At 40.5% G+C, this 17,702-nt stretch overlaps 1 protein-coding gene across 1 annotated transcript in view; it reads left to right on the top strand.

Annotated features, from left to right (window-relative positions):
* The window catches only part of MED27 (mediator complex subunit 27), a 252,304-nt gene that overhangs the window by 226,984 nt on the left and 7,618 nt on the right, over positions 1-17,702 (top strand). The window contains exon 6 of the mRNA XM_036748120.1: positions 4,519-4,560. Coding sequence (XP_036604015.1) covers positions 4,519-4,560 — 42 coding nt within the window. The remainder of the gene's footprint in view (positions 1-4,518; positions 4,561-17,702) is intronic.

The raw sequence follows: 17,702 nt of genomic DNA, 5'->3' as shown, positions 1-17,702 counted from the left end.
GTGGGTGGCAAGTTCCATGGGTCCTTAGAATACTCGATGGCATCTCATTTTTGGAAATTCCACTGCATCTTGATCTTTCTTGTCTGAAAGAACAAACCCCTTGAATGAAATTTTTTTTTTTAGCTTCCCCTCTGTGAAAAGAAAGATACTTTGGGGTTTCAGTTTACACAATAAGAACAGATTTTTAAAAAGTAATTGATGCAGGGCAGCTAGGTGGCGCAGTGAGTAGAGCACTGGCCCTGGAGTCAGGAGGACCTGAGTTCAAATCCGGCCTCAGACACTTGACACATGTACTAGCTGTGTGACCTTGGGCAAGTCACTTAACCCCCAATTGCCCTGCCAAAAAGCAAAAAAAAAAAAAAGTAATTGATGATCTTTGGAATTTGTTTTCAGTTTAAGAAATAGCCCATTCATAGTCCTAAAATCTCCTTATGCTGCACAGTACCGGGTACTATTCTATTCCCAAGAGTTCAGATCACAGATGTAGCTATCAATGGCCATAGTGCTTGGCGCTCCATTTTTAAGTCTTCCAAATATCCCTGGCTTGTCTGCTTAGGGGCACCTCGCTTTCTTTTTCCTAGAACTGTAGTTCAAAGTGTTCTCAATCAGTAAACTAAAAATGTGCAGCCTCTAACATCAGAGAATGTTTTATCCAAGAATTTTGGAACCAGCAAAAAGTTAGTCACCATGCCCTTGTAGCTGAGAAGTTCAAGCTAACAAATTATCCAGTGGTACCAGCACAGAATCTCTGAAATGAATTTTCAGAAACTTTCCTGGCCCTAAAGAAAGGAAGGACATTGACTCCAGACCCTCATTTAGATGTTTGTCTCTGGCATGTAGTAGAAAATTCAGTGTAAACCACCTGCTATGTATTAATTGTAAAATAGAGAACCCTATTGTCATTGGATCAAATTCTGACCAATATGCACCAGGTTATTTTAAATTTTTCTTGCCCACATACCTTTGGCAGTCCTTTGGGTATTGGTGGCGTATTTAAACTTCTATTGGGGAACAATGGCCTACCATTGAATGTATGGTTTGTTTTATAAGCTCTCATTACACTGGGAAAACCACCTCTGAATTATGTCTAAGAATTTTTCTCTCTAGTGGGTATTATTTTAATTAAACCAATTTCTAGGTTCTTAGATGTAGAATTAGTACTTTCTTTTGTATTTTTGCGTGTGGTATCTAATTCCTTTTTTTACTTTTTCCTCAACTACCTCTCATTTGTGTCTTAGTCCTTTGTGCATTGTTGACAAGCAGGGAGAGAAAAATAATAGAAAATTTTGGCTAGAAAAATCCATGGGCTTAAAATGGAAGGTTAAGTTTAGTTTCCTAGTACAGGAACATCCACGTTACTTTTTTCAAAAAGTTAGTTTTAAAATCTGGGCATCTCATTGTCTTCTTGACAGTGATTTTGGAAAAACTAAAAGATGCAAAAAAAAAAAAAAAAACCAACATTCTTCCTGCAATCCTTGAATAATTTTTTTTATATGCCGGAGGCCCTGGGCGAGGCTGCTGCATCCATCTGATCCCTGGTACATGGCTTCCACATAAATGGCTGTTTACTTCAGTGGAATTGATAAAGTAGAGATAATATAGGGATTGCATTTTGTACATGTTACCTAAAGATTCACCTTTACAGGACATTGAAGTTCCCCCCACTTAAAGGACACATACAAGTTGTCAAATATGTTAACAGTGACTAAACAGTTAAGGGACTTGTTTGTTCCCTTCAAAAGAGATCTGAGCTTTTCCCTGGCAAAATTTTGAAGTATTTTGGTATCTGTGTTGCCCCAGGTGCTCCCACCCCCAGTAGCACATCCCTTCTCTTTTCATAGTTCCCTTCTTCTAGGTACCTGAGGATTCTCAAGATGACATTCCACCAGAATCTTCCCATAGTGAGTGTACCATGTTCTAGAAATGAGTCACACTTGTCCTCTGTAACTTTCTCTCAGGATCCGTTTCTGGAGGAATAGCTAGATAAGCTAATAAACTAATCCCATGATAGTGTTTTAGCAAATGCTAATAGCTTAGAGCCTTAGAATACCTTGTTCCATCTTGCTTCATCCTCTCTCTCCCTGATACAGTTATGTTATCAGAGACTTTCTAGACACACAATGCCTTAACCCAAAGGAATGATTTTAATGGAAAGGATATCAAACACTAGAGCAGACCAGTGGAGGAGATGGCTTTTGAAGAGGCAGATCTATAGGCATGTTGTGAAATCATACCACAGAGTCATCCGTGTGCCCTACCTGCATGTAGGGTTAGCCTAGCACCCTTTCAGGTCCACACTACTTTGAATTAGTGCCCTCACCTTGACCTGATGATCAGGCCCCACCTTAGACCTCAGATTTAGGGATAGAAGGTGGGGAAGGAGAGGCAGAAGGTGGAGATATGGTCCTCTCCTTTCCTATTGGTGCCCTGTGGAGAAGCAGCTTGCATGTGGACTGTTGCTGTACAGTCAGTCTCTTTAGGAATGCGATTTTTCTGTGTCTGTAAGAATACTTTTTACTCTTGGAGTATCTAGAAAGGTAAAATGAAACAGTGAAATGTTTTCTGCATTTGGAGCAGAAGTGGTTTTTTTCAGAGCAAAGTGTTTTTTTTTCCTCAAATTTCACTTTTCTGCATGAAAGTTAAGATATTAAACTAAAGGACCATAATATTAAATTAGAGAATTTTTAGACTTCAACTGGTCCTCAGAAATTACCTCATCCAGACCATTCATTTCACAGATGTGAAAATCAAGAAGCGATTTGAGGGAGTGCCAAAAGGCACTAAAAACATCTTTTCTGCTTCATGTATTCTAAGTGGTTTTTCCCCACCTGAATGCTTCTTGGCCTCACTTGTGCTCCAGAATCAATAGCACAACTCAGTACAAAGCATCCATGTCTCCCATTTCCATCTTGACCACTGGTAAACCCCAACAAGAAGTTCCAAGAGGCTCATTGACCAGGTGTTTCAATTAATGTAATCTTGAACTCATATTAAAGGAGATTTTTAGTACCCAAGGGACACATTGCTGGCTTCCCCTCTTAACCCACAGCATTCATGAGCCACTTCCCAACACTATACTGCTGTAATTTTTCTGTCTTACTTAATTTGTCCCAAACTCTCATACTTGAGACAGGAACAGGATATTTATTTGCTGTGTGATCACGGGAACCCTAAAAACTTTTGGTTAAAATTAGGTTAGGACTGGAAAGACTTGAATGAACTGATGCTGAGTGAAGTGAGCAGAACCAGGAGAACATTGTACACAGTAACAGCTACAATGTGTGATGGCTAACTTTGATAGACTTAGCTCTTCTTAGCAATGCAAAGATCCAATATAGCTCCAAAGAACTCATGATAGAAAATGCTGTCCACATCCAGATAAAAGACTATGGAGTCTGAATGCAGATTGAAGTATATTATTTGCTCTCTCTTTTTTTCTTTTTTTGTTTGTTTCTTCTATGTTGTGGTTTTTCCTATTGGTTGTAATTTTTCTTTGCAACATGATTAATGTGAAAATGGGTTCAATATGAATATATATGTAGAGCCTATATCAAATTACCTGCCATCTTGGGGTGTGGGGAGGGGAGAGATGGGGAGAAAATTTGGAATTCAAAATCTTATGGAAGTGAATGTTGAAAACTAAAAATAAATAAATATTTTTAATTAGATTGGAAAAGTATTTTGTGTGGCATTATGGGCTAGTAGAAGAGTACTGACTTGATACTTAGGAGTCAAGTGATAAATGACTTCCCTCCTCCATTTAAGGAGCACACCCAGCCCAGCCATCTCTTCATTTCCCATCAGACTGCACGCCTCTGGACTGTTCTGTCATGCCCCAGAAACCTCTTCATTCTAGAAAATGATGTCAGCCCTGGAATTCATACCTCAGATGAACCGTCCACCCCTAGAGCCATCATGCCCCTTGGTGGGGTACATCCTCCCTATCGCCTTTTCATCTTTTATGTATTGTCTCCCTCCTTAGAATGTAAACTCTTTGAGGGCAGAAACTGTCTTTTTGCTTATATTTGTATTCCAAACAATTAGCATGGTGCTTGGCACTTAAATGCTTGTTGACTGACTTACTGATTCTTACCTCAGTTTTTTCATAAGTAAAATGAGAGAGTTGTATCCCCAAGTCCTGTTTCCACCTTGGAGGAAAAAATTATTCTAATATCAGGCTAAAGGATAGCTCAGGTCCAAATTGTTCTTTTTAAAAAACAAAGCCTAAATCTTCCTTGTAGGTAATAGGGGTGATTCATAGAATTGTAAAGTTTAGAGCTAGAAGGTATCTGAAAAATATCTGGTCTCATGGGGAAGTCCTAGGAAGTGACTTGTCCAAGATTTCACAGCAGTTTAGTGGCAAAGTCAAACCTAGAATTCACGTACCTTCCATTCCTGTCCTCTATTTAAATGGTTTGATCATTTGGATTTCTGATTTTTCAAGCCAAGTAACAGACACAGCAGATTACAGCATCAAATACTCTAATAGATTTTAATCATTTTTATTTTTTTTTTCAGCTTGACATATGGTCTAAGTCCAACTATCAGGTGTTCCAGAAGGTAAGTTATGCTTTTTGTTTTGTTGAAGAAATTTGAGTGACTTTGGAGGCTTTGCTATTTGAGTTTAGATTTTTTAATGAGGAGCAGCTAGGTGGCGCAGTGAGTAGAGCACTGGCCCTAGAGTCAGGAGGACCTAAGTTCAAATGTGGCCTCGGACACTTGACACATTTACTAGCTGTGGGCAAGTCACTTTTAACTCCAATTGCCCTGCGTTCCTCCCTGAAAAAAAAAAGATTTTTAATGAATTCTTTAGTAATAATAATAACTAGCATTCACATAGCCCTTACTGTGTTCCAGGCACTATGCTTAGCACTTTACAATCATTATCTCATTCGATCCTCACAACAACCCTGGGCGGTAGGAGCTACTGTTATCCCCATTTTATAGTTAAGGAAACTGAGGCAGACAGGTTAAGTGACTTGCTCAGGATCATACGGCTGGTAAGTGTCTGAGACTGAATTTCAACTCAGGTCTTCCTGACTCCAGACCCAGTGCTCTGTGCCACCTATAGAGAGATTTGGACGCCTACTGGTCAAAGTAGTGTTTATTACATGACGACTAAATATAAAGATCTCTCCAGAATAGCTTGTGATCTCCTTAATTACCAGATACAATGACCTTTTCTTAGTCATCATTCTTCCTGACCTTTTGGTAGCATTGGATACTGCCAACCACCCTCTCTCTTCCTGGATAGTCTCTCCTCTCTGGGTTTTTGGTTACTGTTTTATATCTTCCCTGGCTGTCTAGTTGCTTCTTTTCTAGATCATTATACATGTTCCATCCCCTGCTGATGGACCTCTAGGTTCTGACTAAGCTACCTTCTACCTTTCTATACCCTCTCTCTTGGTGACCTCATCAGCTCCCAGAGGTTCAGTTATCCTCTCTAGGCAGGTGACCTACTACTTGCAAAGCACCCTGCTAAGTACTAAGTCAGTTAATCAGCAAGTATTTATTAAGTACTGGTCATGTGCCGAGCTCTCTGTTAGTCCATGGGTATTTTAGTTTAGAGAATGAAACAGTCCCTACCCTCAGTGAGTTTTCATTCCATTGAGGGGTATAACAAGTACATATATGTACACATGAAATAAATATGAAGTTAATAAATATGTACATACACAGAGTAGTTAAATAGAAGGTAGTTTTGGAGGGATCCCTCTCACAGTTGGGGGATCAGGAAAGCCCTCAGGATGGTGCCCAGGGGTCATCTTAAGGGAAAAGAGGGACTCCTTGGGAACTGTGTTCCAGGCATGGGAGATAGCCAGTCCAAAGGCATGGAGCTGGAAATGTCCTATTTTGTATGAGCAGCAGAAAGCAGGAAGGTTCGGCTGGGTTGCAGAGTGATGAAGGGATTGTGATGTCCAGCGAGGCTAGAATTAGGGTTGGGTGCTTAATAAATGCTTCCAAATTGATTAATGGACTATGGTAAGCATTTTTCATGCTCATATGGCCTAAGAGCTTTTCCCATAGCACTGCCTAACTAGCCTGAGAGGATATTGGTTCCCTTTTCCCCCTCCCTCATAGAAGAGTGTCTACCCATTCACTAACCTTTTGTCCAGCTATTCGTTATCCACAACCCCCACAGTAGTATTTGGAGCCAACTTCTTCATACTAATTAAGAAACAGCCTATTTTCCCTTTTTTATAATATATCGTTGCCAAAGTTTGCTTTCCTTCCATAATGCAGATAATAGTTGACTTTAATTTATAAATAAAAATGCTTCTAACAAAGATATTTGGTTATCATCAAGTAATGTGTACTGGCTGAAGATATGAGGTACTAATATGCTAGTCTTTGTGTACAGAAAGATACTTTTAGATTAATCACTAGTAGTGGTGGAGTTACACTAATTCTCAGCCCTTTCACTAGTGATTCCCCTTATGACCAAAAGCAACACTGTCGGCATAGATGTGAAACAAATCAAAACTAACTAGGGAGGAGGGGAGAATCCAAACCATGATCATGACCTCTTTACCATCATGACCTAACCAATGGAGATAACCAGTCATATAATCAAGAAAATAGACTCCTTACCATCTAGAGTTATAGAGGATCACTGTATATTCTAATTTGGTCTTTATTGCAGTGAGCCAAGTACTTAATCTTAACCTCCTTATCTAAGTGGCCATACCTATGGGAGAAATTCACTTTTAGCATGCACAAATACTTAGTCTTAAATATGCACTTCTTCCTTGCAGTCTTGTCTTATAATTTTCTTCCAAGTAGTTTGTGAAAAACTTTCTAGGGAGAGGAAATTCTGCTCATTATTTGTTGCTTCTTTTGTTTTAATTATTAGGGACATTAAAGCAGAGTCCCTTTTATTTTTTAGCTGGTCTTATAATTTCTGTACGCTGTAGTGTTGCAATTAATTGCCAGCTTCTGCTTCTGCAGAAAGTATCTGATCCCTTCGCTTGTGTCAATAAGCAACATAGACCAATAACCTAGTATTTTAATAATGGTCCAGTTTTCATGCAAGTACATACCCTTTACTCAAGAACACCATTGCCTTTGCATACATTTTTTTAAATGCTCTGCCTTAGGTTTTTAAATGCAAGGTGGAAGCAATTTATTAGAAAGTTGTAAAATGTATAAGCATGGAGTTGGATAGACTGTGCTGTGTTTTTATTTCATGTGCCCTAAAAATAACCTATCAAAACTATTTGTTTAAAAGTGGAGAGGGGGACTCTATCAGGTCAAATTGAACTAGAGTTTAAAAAGAAAAAAGATTAGATATTCATTTGAAGAGATTTAAGGGTTCCTGTTGTTTTCTTGCTTGCAATTTAAGTAACAGACTGGAAGCTGAGACTCGGAGGGCAAAAATGTATGGATCTGAGGGAATGGAATAAGTATCAACTGGTAGCATATTTATGCATTAACACTAAAAATTCCAAATTCCTCCTCTGTAATCTACATGGAATTTAAAATAAATAATCTTATCTCTAATATTAGAATCAGAAAGATAAAAAGGTCAGCTATTTGGGTGTAGGCTATAGAATATTTGTGTCAAATACTAAAGGTAGATACCATTGAAGTCCTCTTTTCCCTTGAGACAGGTAAGAATTAGTGGATTAAAGAATCCTCTCTTTTCTCTAGTGAAATATTTTCTTTGCTGTGTCAAGTAGATAAGAACATAGTGGAAAGTAATCTAGTACAGTTAACCTTAATAATCTTTTATCAATAAAGCTTTGAACTACTTATTGCCGTGGAAAGGGTTTGGATTTTCTAGTGAAGTATATTTTCACATAACATGGTGTATTCTTTCTGAAGATGTTTGTATGGTGATAAAATAGGTAATGTTGATGAAGAAATAATGTAGATATGGCTGTAATATCTATTTAATAGTGTCTGTCTTAATTAATGTAATTAGAATGGCTAATAGCCAGAAGTTGTAACTTCCCACTGTTTTGCTCAACCAACCAACCAACCAACCACCTTCTACTTTCTATTAAAAGCTAGAACACAGCCAGGGCTGGATATGGACTTTGAAAGTGTGGCCTTGCTTTTTGGTGCAGTCTTCCATGAAATTTACCTCTGTCCCTTCATCCAATGTGATTTCAGAGTAAAAATAGTGGAAGATGGGTGTTAGGCACAAACCTAGCTAGAGCTATCCTTTTTAGGATTCGCTGGCCTGACACAACCAGCTGTCCACTTTATTTTTGCATCAAGTAGTATTGCTCTTCTCATCCACCTGGAGAATACTGTTTTATAATATAATAATCCTGTCTGTAGTAACACTCCCCTAGTAGTCAACCGAAATATTCCCTTTCGGGCTTTTATCTTTTTTTTTTTTTTTTGGCCCACTTATGTAAAGTAATTTGTAGTGAGTTCAGTTATCAGCATTATTCAAGAAGGCTTGTGGGAACAGATACTACTTTATCCTTGATATAAAGGAGTTCCATGAATGTATGACTATGAATATATTTATATTTAAGGAAGAAGATGGTTCCCAAACTTCCTAATGGCTAGTGGGGAGATACTGTAATTCTCTACCTCCACTAAACTGAGAATAACTTATAAGCAGCAATAGCTAAAGTAATATCATTGGAGAAATTTTGATTCCGCATTCCTTTAGTGTTAAAAACCCCTAGGGCTTCCTTCCTTTGGCACTCATTATGTGGTTGCAATTACTCTTGCGTGTGTTTTCCTGCCCACAAATAGTAGCAGTAAGCCGCCACAGAAACGGCCCCAGCGTGCTAAGAAGGCAGGGAGCCCTTTGAGGTCTTTTCCTTCAATGTGACAGTGAAGGACAGGGGAATTGCCTGGCAGAATCATCCCAGGTTCCTAAGCTCCGATGAATGCCACAAGGATTGCATCAAAGACTCACAAAACATGTACACACCTGTCAGAATCTCCCAGGACCTGTGGTCTGTGTCAGAGAGGTAGGGACCAGGATCTTGTGATCCTGCAGCTAACCCTGACAAAAGAAACTGAAATGTGCTCTTCCTTTTTATTTCAAGCTTTGACACCATCCCCAAGCCTTTGCTCTCCTCCTTATTAGACCCCTTACCTAAGTGTGTCTAAGTGGATTAGGGCTGGGGACAGCTCTCAGTGGACCCATTATTGCTAACAGGTCTCATCATTTACTGTGGTCCCCTGGGGACTTCTTGAACTTCGTCCTGGGGTGAAGAAGCTTTTTATAGCCAGCATAGCTACAGCAGGGTGGATTCACAGAATGGAACTCTGAAATAAGGGGAGGTATGGGGGGGACTACCTGAAAGGGCAGGAACACAAAGAGTCATGAATGGTTTTGGTGTGTTCATATTTTTCTGACATTTAAACTCTGCAGGTGCAGTGACTGTTTTGATCTTTAACCCTCTCATTTCAACGCTGTGTATTTTTATATAGTAACTTAGGAAGAATGAGAGTGAATCTAGAGCTCCTGACTGTGTTAAATCTTGGCTGGACGTCTGAAGAAAAAAGGCAAGGTGTTTTGAACGCTGGGTAGCCAGGCAGAGAATTGAAAGACGGGATCATGAGGATCAGCACGCGATTCTCTTAGCTTTTTTTTACTTAGAAGTGAAACCAAAAAATAGCCTTTGGATCAACTAGTTCTTTATATGGCAACAAATCAGTCATTTTCCTGGCAGCGTTGTACAGGCAGAGGAGCCTGGGGTCACAGTTTTACCTCTGCCACTTTATTGAATGATCTTGGGCCTATCACTCCTCTTCTGGACCTCTGTTTTATCCTCCATGAAATCTGAAGAGTGAACTCTAGATGGTACCTTTTTATAAAAATAATGCAAAAACATCAAGTGGCATACCCCAATCCAATCAAAGAATAGATTCTGAATGGGCCATACAGATTCCAGGGTTGATTTTTAAAATAAGGATCATCAAAAGACATTCTGACCCCTTCAGGATTGGACATTCTGTGCTCCTTAGTGGCAGATCTATGCTTAACCATTTGGTTGCCAAAGCTATGGGTTATAACTGTTTTGCCCTGAATTTGCTCCCTCAGCATTGCTGTTACCCCTCTTTTTCCAGTCCTCAAGCCGGGCCTTGACTTTAAAGTTGCTTGCATTTTGCTTGAGTATGTTTATTGAGATACCTCAAAGTACCAAGTACTTACTACAACTCACCACTGGTATACATGACATCCTGAAAGTTTGCTGGTGGTTTTGTTGTACCAGAAGCGAGCGAGACACACCACAGAGTATAAGTTTTAAGTGGAGAATTTATTAGCCGGCGGCCATTGGGGTACTGCACCACAAATCAATGGCCATGTGTTGGGGTGATGGCTTGGCTTATATAGGATATGTGGAGGTACAGGGCAGGGAAACAGGAACAAAGGTCCTGACTGATCAAAAGATTCAGTCAGGTTATCTTACTAGTGGGATAATCTCATTTACATTCCTTGGTGGAGTCACAGAGCCCCAGGGATATCTGCTAGAAAGGGTCTGCCAGGTTATCCTTCAGTGGGATGGTCCTATCTATTGACATTCCTTGGTGTCCCAGGGGGTTTGCTAAATGCCAAAGATATGAGTCCATTCTTTCTGGGGGTGCTTGTCAGTAGCTAGGGGTTACTCAGGGGTTCCTAATTTTCCTTGTATTACAGTTTGTAGTAGGTTAATAGTGGCATAAAGTGCATTAGGAAGAATTCAGTATTCCTTAAATGGGATTGTTCAGTTATAAATGGCATACAGCATGGCTGTCCAGGTAAGGAGACCATGCCTGCATGGCTACACTATTCCCTCTAATCACAAAGAGCTAGGAGTGCACCATTTCTGTATGTATAGTTGTGTATGCTCGTTGTATGATATTTTGGGGCAGTGTAAGTACTAATAAGTATTAAATAAAACCATTTCCTTAGACTTCACGACCTGACCAGTTGTGACAATTATATTTAGGCTCTTTCCACCAGCTCCATGGCTTCCTTTTTAGGAATTCACTTCAAGAACCATAAATGTAGAGTTTTAAAAGACTAAGAGGTAGGCTCTGTGTCAGTGCTCAGACTTTGTAGCAAATCACAGTTCTGTTTTATTCAACAAGGTATTTATACAAGACCGTCATTATACAATCCTGCCTGAAAGAGCCTAGCAAGGAATAGTCTGGAAACCTTAATCTGAGTGAGGGTAACCTCTCCAAAGCAACAGAACCTTTTGTTGTTTTCTAAAGAAGAAAGGCCATCATATATCGTTGATGGTTGTGTTTGCATTTGTTTACCAGGCATTGAAATCTTGCTTCTCGTGTTTTGTGTATTTGTAGAGTTGCCGGGTTTTTGCGCCCAGTAAAGCCCAGGGAGCAGTTTTCACCAGTGCAAGGACAAGTGATCAGCCTAATATATGAAAATGTATTCCTGTCAATAATCTCTGAATAAGTGACCATGCAGGATGAATGCATGCAGGAGATAAATATTGGGGTATTGATGGCATTTGGCGAAAGAGAGAAGATGGGCATTTCCAGGGTCATCCTGAATGAAGGTCAGCCCCTCCCTGGACCCTTGGTTTGTCTATATCAGATAAGCTGGGTAAGCAGAACATATAAATAGTGAACCTTGTTAAACTTTAGCTCTGGGGGCCTGTGCAGCTGATTGCTGCCAAGTAGGATCACTATGCTACTGCCCAGACAGTTGAAATGTTTCAGCATTTCATCTTGTCTTTTATTAGACACATTTAGATGTACTTCTAAAACCCCTATCCCCCTCTCCACTGCCCCCCTTCCCACTTCCCAACTACTTTAAGCATCTAAAACCAGAAAAAGATTAATCAGTGATTGATTCTTAACACCCATCCCACCCATTCCCTGGTTTTCTTTTCTTTTTTTTTTTTTTTTCCCTCTTTTGATGGCCTGCATTTCACCTAAGGCTCCTTTCCTCTCCCAGGCTCCCTGTTACCACTCTTACTAAAACAATGGAATTGCCCTTGGTGATGACTTTTTGAGCCCAATCCTGCTTTCTCTTTTAGAGACGTTATGAATTGCATTGAAAGTTGTTTGTGGGTTTCTGGCATTAGAAAAGTAATAGAATAGTAATTTTTCATTTCTATAGCCTCCTTCTTCTTAAGAACTTATGTAAGACTACGTAAACCCCCAAGACAGGAATGGTGACCTATTCTTTGGTTGAAGAATGGGAAGAGATCATCTCCTCCAAAACAGGAAGCAGAAAAAGAGCCTAGGCCAGAGAAACTCTAGCAGATCCTCTGGCCACCGTGAGGAGAAAGGCCATAGCTCTGAGCCTGCTTAGTATTCAGTCGGGCTATTATTCTAGTGCTGACTCACTGCATGAACTTAGACTGTGGGTCATAGAATTCTCTGGCTTAAAGAGAGCTCAGAATTTGTTCCAACTCCCTCATTTTATAGATGGGGAAACTGAGGCCCAGGAATGACTTCCCTGGGGATACATGGCTAATTAATGACAGAGCTGAGACTGAAACCTAGGGCTTTCTCTGCTAACATCAATCACAGTGCCTTCCTCCTGAGCAGCTGAATTATAAATATTCTCTGATTCACTCCCCGATGGTCTACAATTCATAGGTTCCCAAAGTGGGTATACCACCCTCTTGGGGAGCACTGGAATGATCCGGGGGGCAGTAGTAGCCTCGGGTGCAGTTGGGGGACATTGAATAAAAATAAGGGTTAACCTAGCCTAACCCCAACAGGGTGCTGAGTAATTTTTTTGAAAGGGGGGGCAGTAGGCCAAATAAGTTTGGAAACCCCTAAACATGGTTGTCTCCATGTTTTCCTGAGAATATTGATATATCTTTAGATGTTCTCTGATTATCCAGATGCTTCTACTGAAAATAATATTGTTCCAAATGAGTATAGAACAATTCAGGTGTCTTCAACCTTTTTTATTTTCTTGGCACCCTGCAGTTGAATCTGGCATTTTTACCATTAGGAAATAGTTCCAAACAGCAAAGACTTTTTTATAAGGTATTTGGCTTAATCACCTTAACTCTTTTAATTCCTCAAGAACCTTTGTGGGGTTCACAGGCTGGTCCTGAATAAAATTGTGAAACTGAGCAAGTTTGTCTTCCCCAAACTCTAGCTTTGTTCTACCCTTCGCCTCCCCTCTTAACATACTCAGGGCCACTCCACCCCCTCCTCCCAGCTAGGGCCATTCCCTGTAGTGCCTCCCTGGCCAGTTTCCTAGGATTCTGACCCTTCTAGACCTCTCAAACATCAAAACTGCCCTATGTCCCAATCTCTCTTTTAGATGACTAACCAGTTAATCCATTAATCTCTTCTTATAAGGAAAATAGGTTCTCAATAGGAGCCTCCCGGAGAGTGGGCTAAAATTTTCTGTGACTGTGATTGTGTTGGGGAAATTCCCAGCATGAATTTAGATCAGTGAAGTAGCTAGAGCCTTTGAGCACCTTTTCACTTGTGCTACACAGGCAGCCAATAGAGAGCTCTTCCCTTGCCCAGGATCACACAGGATTTTTGAACCCTGGTGCTCTGACCCCAGTTTGATGCTTTTTCCACCATACTTTGCTGACCTCCTCTTCTATGTAAGAACAGTATCTCTGTTCCTTTCTCCTTTCTTAAACTCCCACACCAATAGAAAATTGCAATCTTTTGGCCCCATCTCGTAGCAGGATTTTTTTTTTTGCCTGAGGTGAATAAGTTACAAGTCCTTCAGAGCCCTTGCAAACTGCTCCTTCATCAAGCAGAAGAGGCAATATTGATTTTCTTGAGGTAATCCCTACCCCCATAGGCTTAGATGTTTCCAGTTTAGGCCTTCTAGGCTTGCTTAACCTGTGGAGTACAAATCTAGGAAATGGATTAGAGTCTAGCTCTGCGTAATAAACAATAATAATAAAATAAACCTTTCTATTCCATCATACTTTTAACACCTCTTTAGAAAGAAGACTGTCTGTACTGCTTTTTCATCTTATTCTAAAAAACATTACTTTCATGTTTAACTAGTGAGTTTTTGAAATTTGAAATAACTTCATTTTTCAGAACCAGAAAGACATCTGGAATCTGTACTTCTGAGGATGTCAGTGTGAGAAGATGATCTTTTAAGGTCCCTTCTCACGCTAACTTCTTTTGACCAATCTTCCTAATAAGAGGACATGTCCCCAGAGCAGTGTAGCTAACAGGGATCATTTCCTGTTCGAACACTTAGTCTCATAGGTTCAAATCTTGGACTCTAGGATTGTCAGTGAGGCTGAGTGATGTAAATGACAGAGCCCAGGATCTGGATGAAGTCGAAAGGCTTGGATTTGAATCCTGATTCTCCCATCGCTGGCAGAGAGGCATCATGGGATAGAGAGCTGGCCTCAGAGACGAGGATCTGAGTTGAAGTCCTACCTCTGATACATTGTGCCTTGTGACCCTGGGCAAGTCACTTAATTTCTCAGTGACCCAGGCACCTCTCTAAGATTTTAAGTTACAGATTAGCAGCTGAGCTATATTGGTACAAGTTTCCTCACTCTTAACATACCTTACACTGATGGAAATCACAAGTCCAGTCAAAAAAGAATAATAATGGTTATGATAATAGGCATTTATGTAGTGATTTATAAAAAGATATCTCCTTTTGTTTGCGTAACGACCGTGTGAGTTAGATGATATAGCTATTTTTATCTCCATTTTATAAATTATAAAACTGAAGCTCATAGATTGACTTGACCAGGGCCAGCACAGCTAGCAGGTCTTGCAAATGGGATTGAAAACCAGGTCTCCAGCAATCTTTGTGCCACCACACCACCAAAACATTTGACCCCAGGTGAATCAGTGCACACTTACTCTGCATCTCTACTGCAGTGTTCCTTCATTTGTGGCCTTGGGCAAACTGCTTCACCCTGAAGGGGTTGGACTCTGTGATACCTGAAGTCCCTTCCCCTTCAAGTTCTTTGATTCCATAAATAAATGTATGAAAGAATGAACCACTGAACAAACATTTATGGATACTGTGCTGAATGCTGGGAACACAAGTATAAAAGTGAGACAGTTCCTGCTCTCAGAAGCTTACATTCTGAAGGAAGGGAAACAAAACAAGTAGAGAGTTGGAGCCAGGGAAGAGAGTCCAGGTATGGGGAATCCCAAGATGGTGACTGGATTGTCATGACCTTTCTAGTAGCATTTACTTGATCACTGTTCCCGTAGCAAGAGGTGGAATGCAAGAAGTAAGATTGAGGAGAATTCTCTGAGCAAGGGTGAGATGATCCTCAGTTATTGAACTCTTAGGAGAAGCCTAAATCCCTAGGTATCATTAAAAGAAGGACTCCATCCAAATTAATTTTTATTTCCCTAAATGAGGGAACAACATAAGGTACAGATAGCAAATGTTTGGCCTTGCTGCCTACTAGCTAGAGTTAGAGTTCATGAGATCCATTAAAATGGTAGGAGTAGCATATAGATTTTCTACACAAAGAACAGTACTGTGTCAATAATTTCCATGGTTCACATCAGAATTCTCTGAGCTGTTTATAACCTTCCATCCACACAAACAACCCCAGCAGTTAGATGGCACAGGACCCTTGAAGAAATAGAAAACAACAACATCAGAGCAGCAGGTGGGGGTCCCAGAGTACAAGCAAGAACTTAGCCACACCACTTACCTTCCTGGGCTCTCTTGATCTTTTTGAAGAAGAAATACTCTCAATTTCACTAGAGGAAGGATGGTAGTAGAGATTAAGGAATTTCCAAAGTAAGTACAAGCTAGTGTGAACAAATTTGTTTAGACAGAGCAGGCAGCCTCTTCATGCCTTCTTGATTCGAGGTACTTAATAGGACCTGGGAATCCTGCAGGCCACCCCATATTCTCCTCTTCTCAGTGAGAAAGCAAATAAATGTGGTCAAGGTACCTGTTGCCATAAGGTGGCATCTGTTTGACATTCATTTATAATCTTAGAATCTGGGAGCTTTAAAGTCCTTCACTTCCCTTACAGTCCTCTCTTTTTACAACTGAAGAAACTCAGAGCAGGGAGGAGCATGCGTGCCCGAAGTCCTATAGCTCCTCAGTAGCAGAGGGGGGCCCACACTAGTGTGCTTTCCATAGAGCTTGGGATGCATTTGGTACAGAGCACTTTGATTTCATTATGTTTTCACATTTGTTCTCTCTTTTATCTCATTTGCTCCCCACAACTCCTGTTGAGGGTGGGCAGATTTTCTCACCCCATTTTATAGAGGAGCAGACTGTGGCTCAGAAAGTTTAAGTGATTTTCTTGTGATCGCACAGATAGTAGCAAAACCGGTTCTTCTGACTTAATAGCCTAGTACACTTTCCTGTAATGCTTGCTGCCAACCATGTTGTGTGCTCCCTTCAAAACTAGGGTCATTGTAGGAAGCTAGGTTTTGTCTGTGTTCTTTAGGAGCAGACAGATTCTGGCTCTCTACCATATTCCTCTTCAATAAGTGGTTTCTAAACACTTGGATATTTAACTTTTCCAGTTTCTTAATCTTACACAGCCTGTCTTTAATATGTGGGAGCCACTCTTTCTCTTGATTTTGCAATGGAAAGCTTTATTTTTCTGTTAGCCACATTCATCACAGATAATATATATCATTGTTACTTTAAGAAAGAAAGAAGGCAAGGGCATTTTCCAAGCTCAATTCATAACTCATTCCTCATTCAGCTACAGCTCAGGGTCGTGCTACTACCCACTAGTGGTCAAAACAGTCATTGCAACATAGAAGACAAAACAGATCATCAGTTCAGTTAAGGTTAATTAAGAACCTACTATATGCAAGGGGATACGAGAAAGATTATAGAGGTAGAATCAAAACGATTCGGCAGCCACCCTTGTAGGGGGTGAGAACAAGAGAAAAGGCAGCTGACTCCCAAGTCTTTGAGGCTGGGTGCCTAGCTGGTTGGTGGGACAATAAATAAGAGAGAGAAGGGTGAAGATCTTTGTGCTGGAGGTGACAGTGCTCTCTCACTATCCCCTTATTTATCCTTGGCTGATCCCCAAGACAAATTAGAGAATAGTGAGAGTGTACCTGTTGCCCCAAACCATACCCCAGACTCTGAAAGAACTGGCCAGTGTGGTCACCACGCTACCAGGTTGTTTTCTTTTCGTTTGTTTTTTGTTTTGTTTTATTTTATCATTTTATTTTAAAATGAACATTTTATTTTTCTCCCACTCTTCTCCCCCCAGTTTACAAGAAAAAATAAACCCCTGTAACCAATATGCATAGTCCAGCAAAACAACATAGTCCATATCCAGTGCTCTCTATGATCTATTCATTTATTAAGCGCTTATTATACACCAGGTATTACACTCGATATTGTGGATAAAAGAAAACGGGGGGGGGGGGAAGCCCTCAAAGCCCTCAAAAAACTTAAACACTCAGGAAAGAAAAATCTGTGTATAGGCAGTTCTCGCTTTATGGAAGTAGACCACTTTGCAGACCTCTGTGTAATTTTATATAACATGAATTTCCCCTCAGATGGTGAGATCAGGGACAGAGAAGCAAAAGCAAGGGGAGGAGGGGGTAGGGACAGGGCCAGACATGGGGTGGGCATGGAGGGGGGCAGATGGACCTGGACTGGACAAGAGAGGACCAGGGTCAGGCAGGAGATGCCCTAGTGCAGAGGAGGGCCGGCCTAGGGGAGGGGTAGCTGGAGCAGAGCAAAGGTCTGTCTCAGGGCTGGTGGTCTGAAACCAAACCCTTTATATCCAACACATTGCCTCCATTCTTTTGCTTTCACTTGGAGAGTTTTGGGGGGTTTCTTTGGTTTTGGTTTTGTTTCGATG

Source organism: Trichosurus vulpecula, chromosome 3 (assembly GCF_011100635.1).
Source record: "Trichosurus vulpecula isolate mTriVul1 chromosome 3, mTriVul1.pri, whole genome shotgun sequence".
Lineage (NCBI taxonomy): Eukaryota > Metazoa > Chordata > Mammalia > Diprotodontia > Phalangeridae > Trichosurus > Trichosurus vulpecula.
The sequence above is the reverse complement of the archived record's forward strand: the minus strand, read 5'-3'. Positions and strand labels throughout refer to the sequence as shown.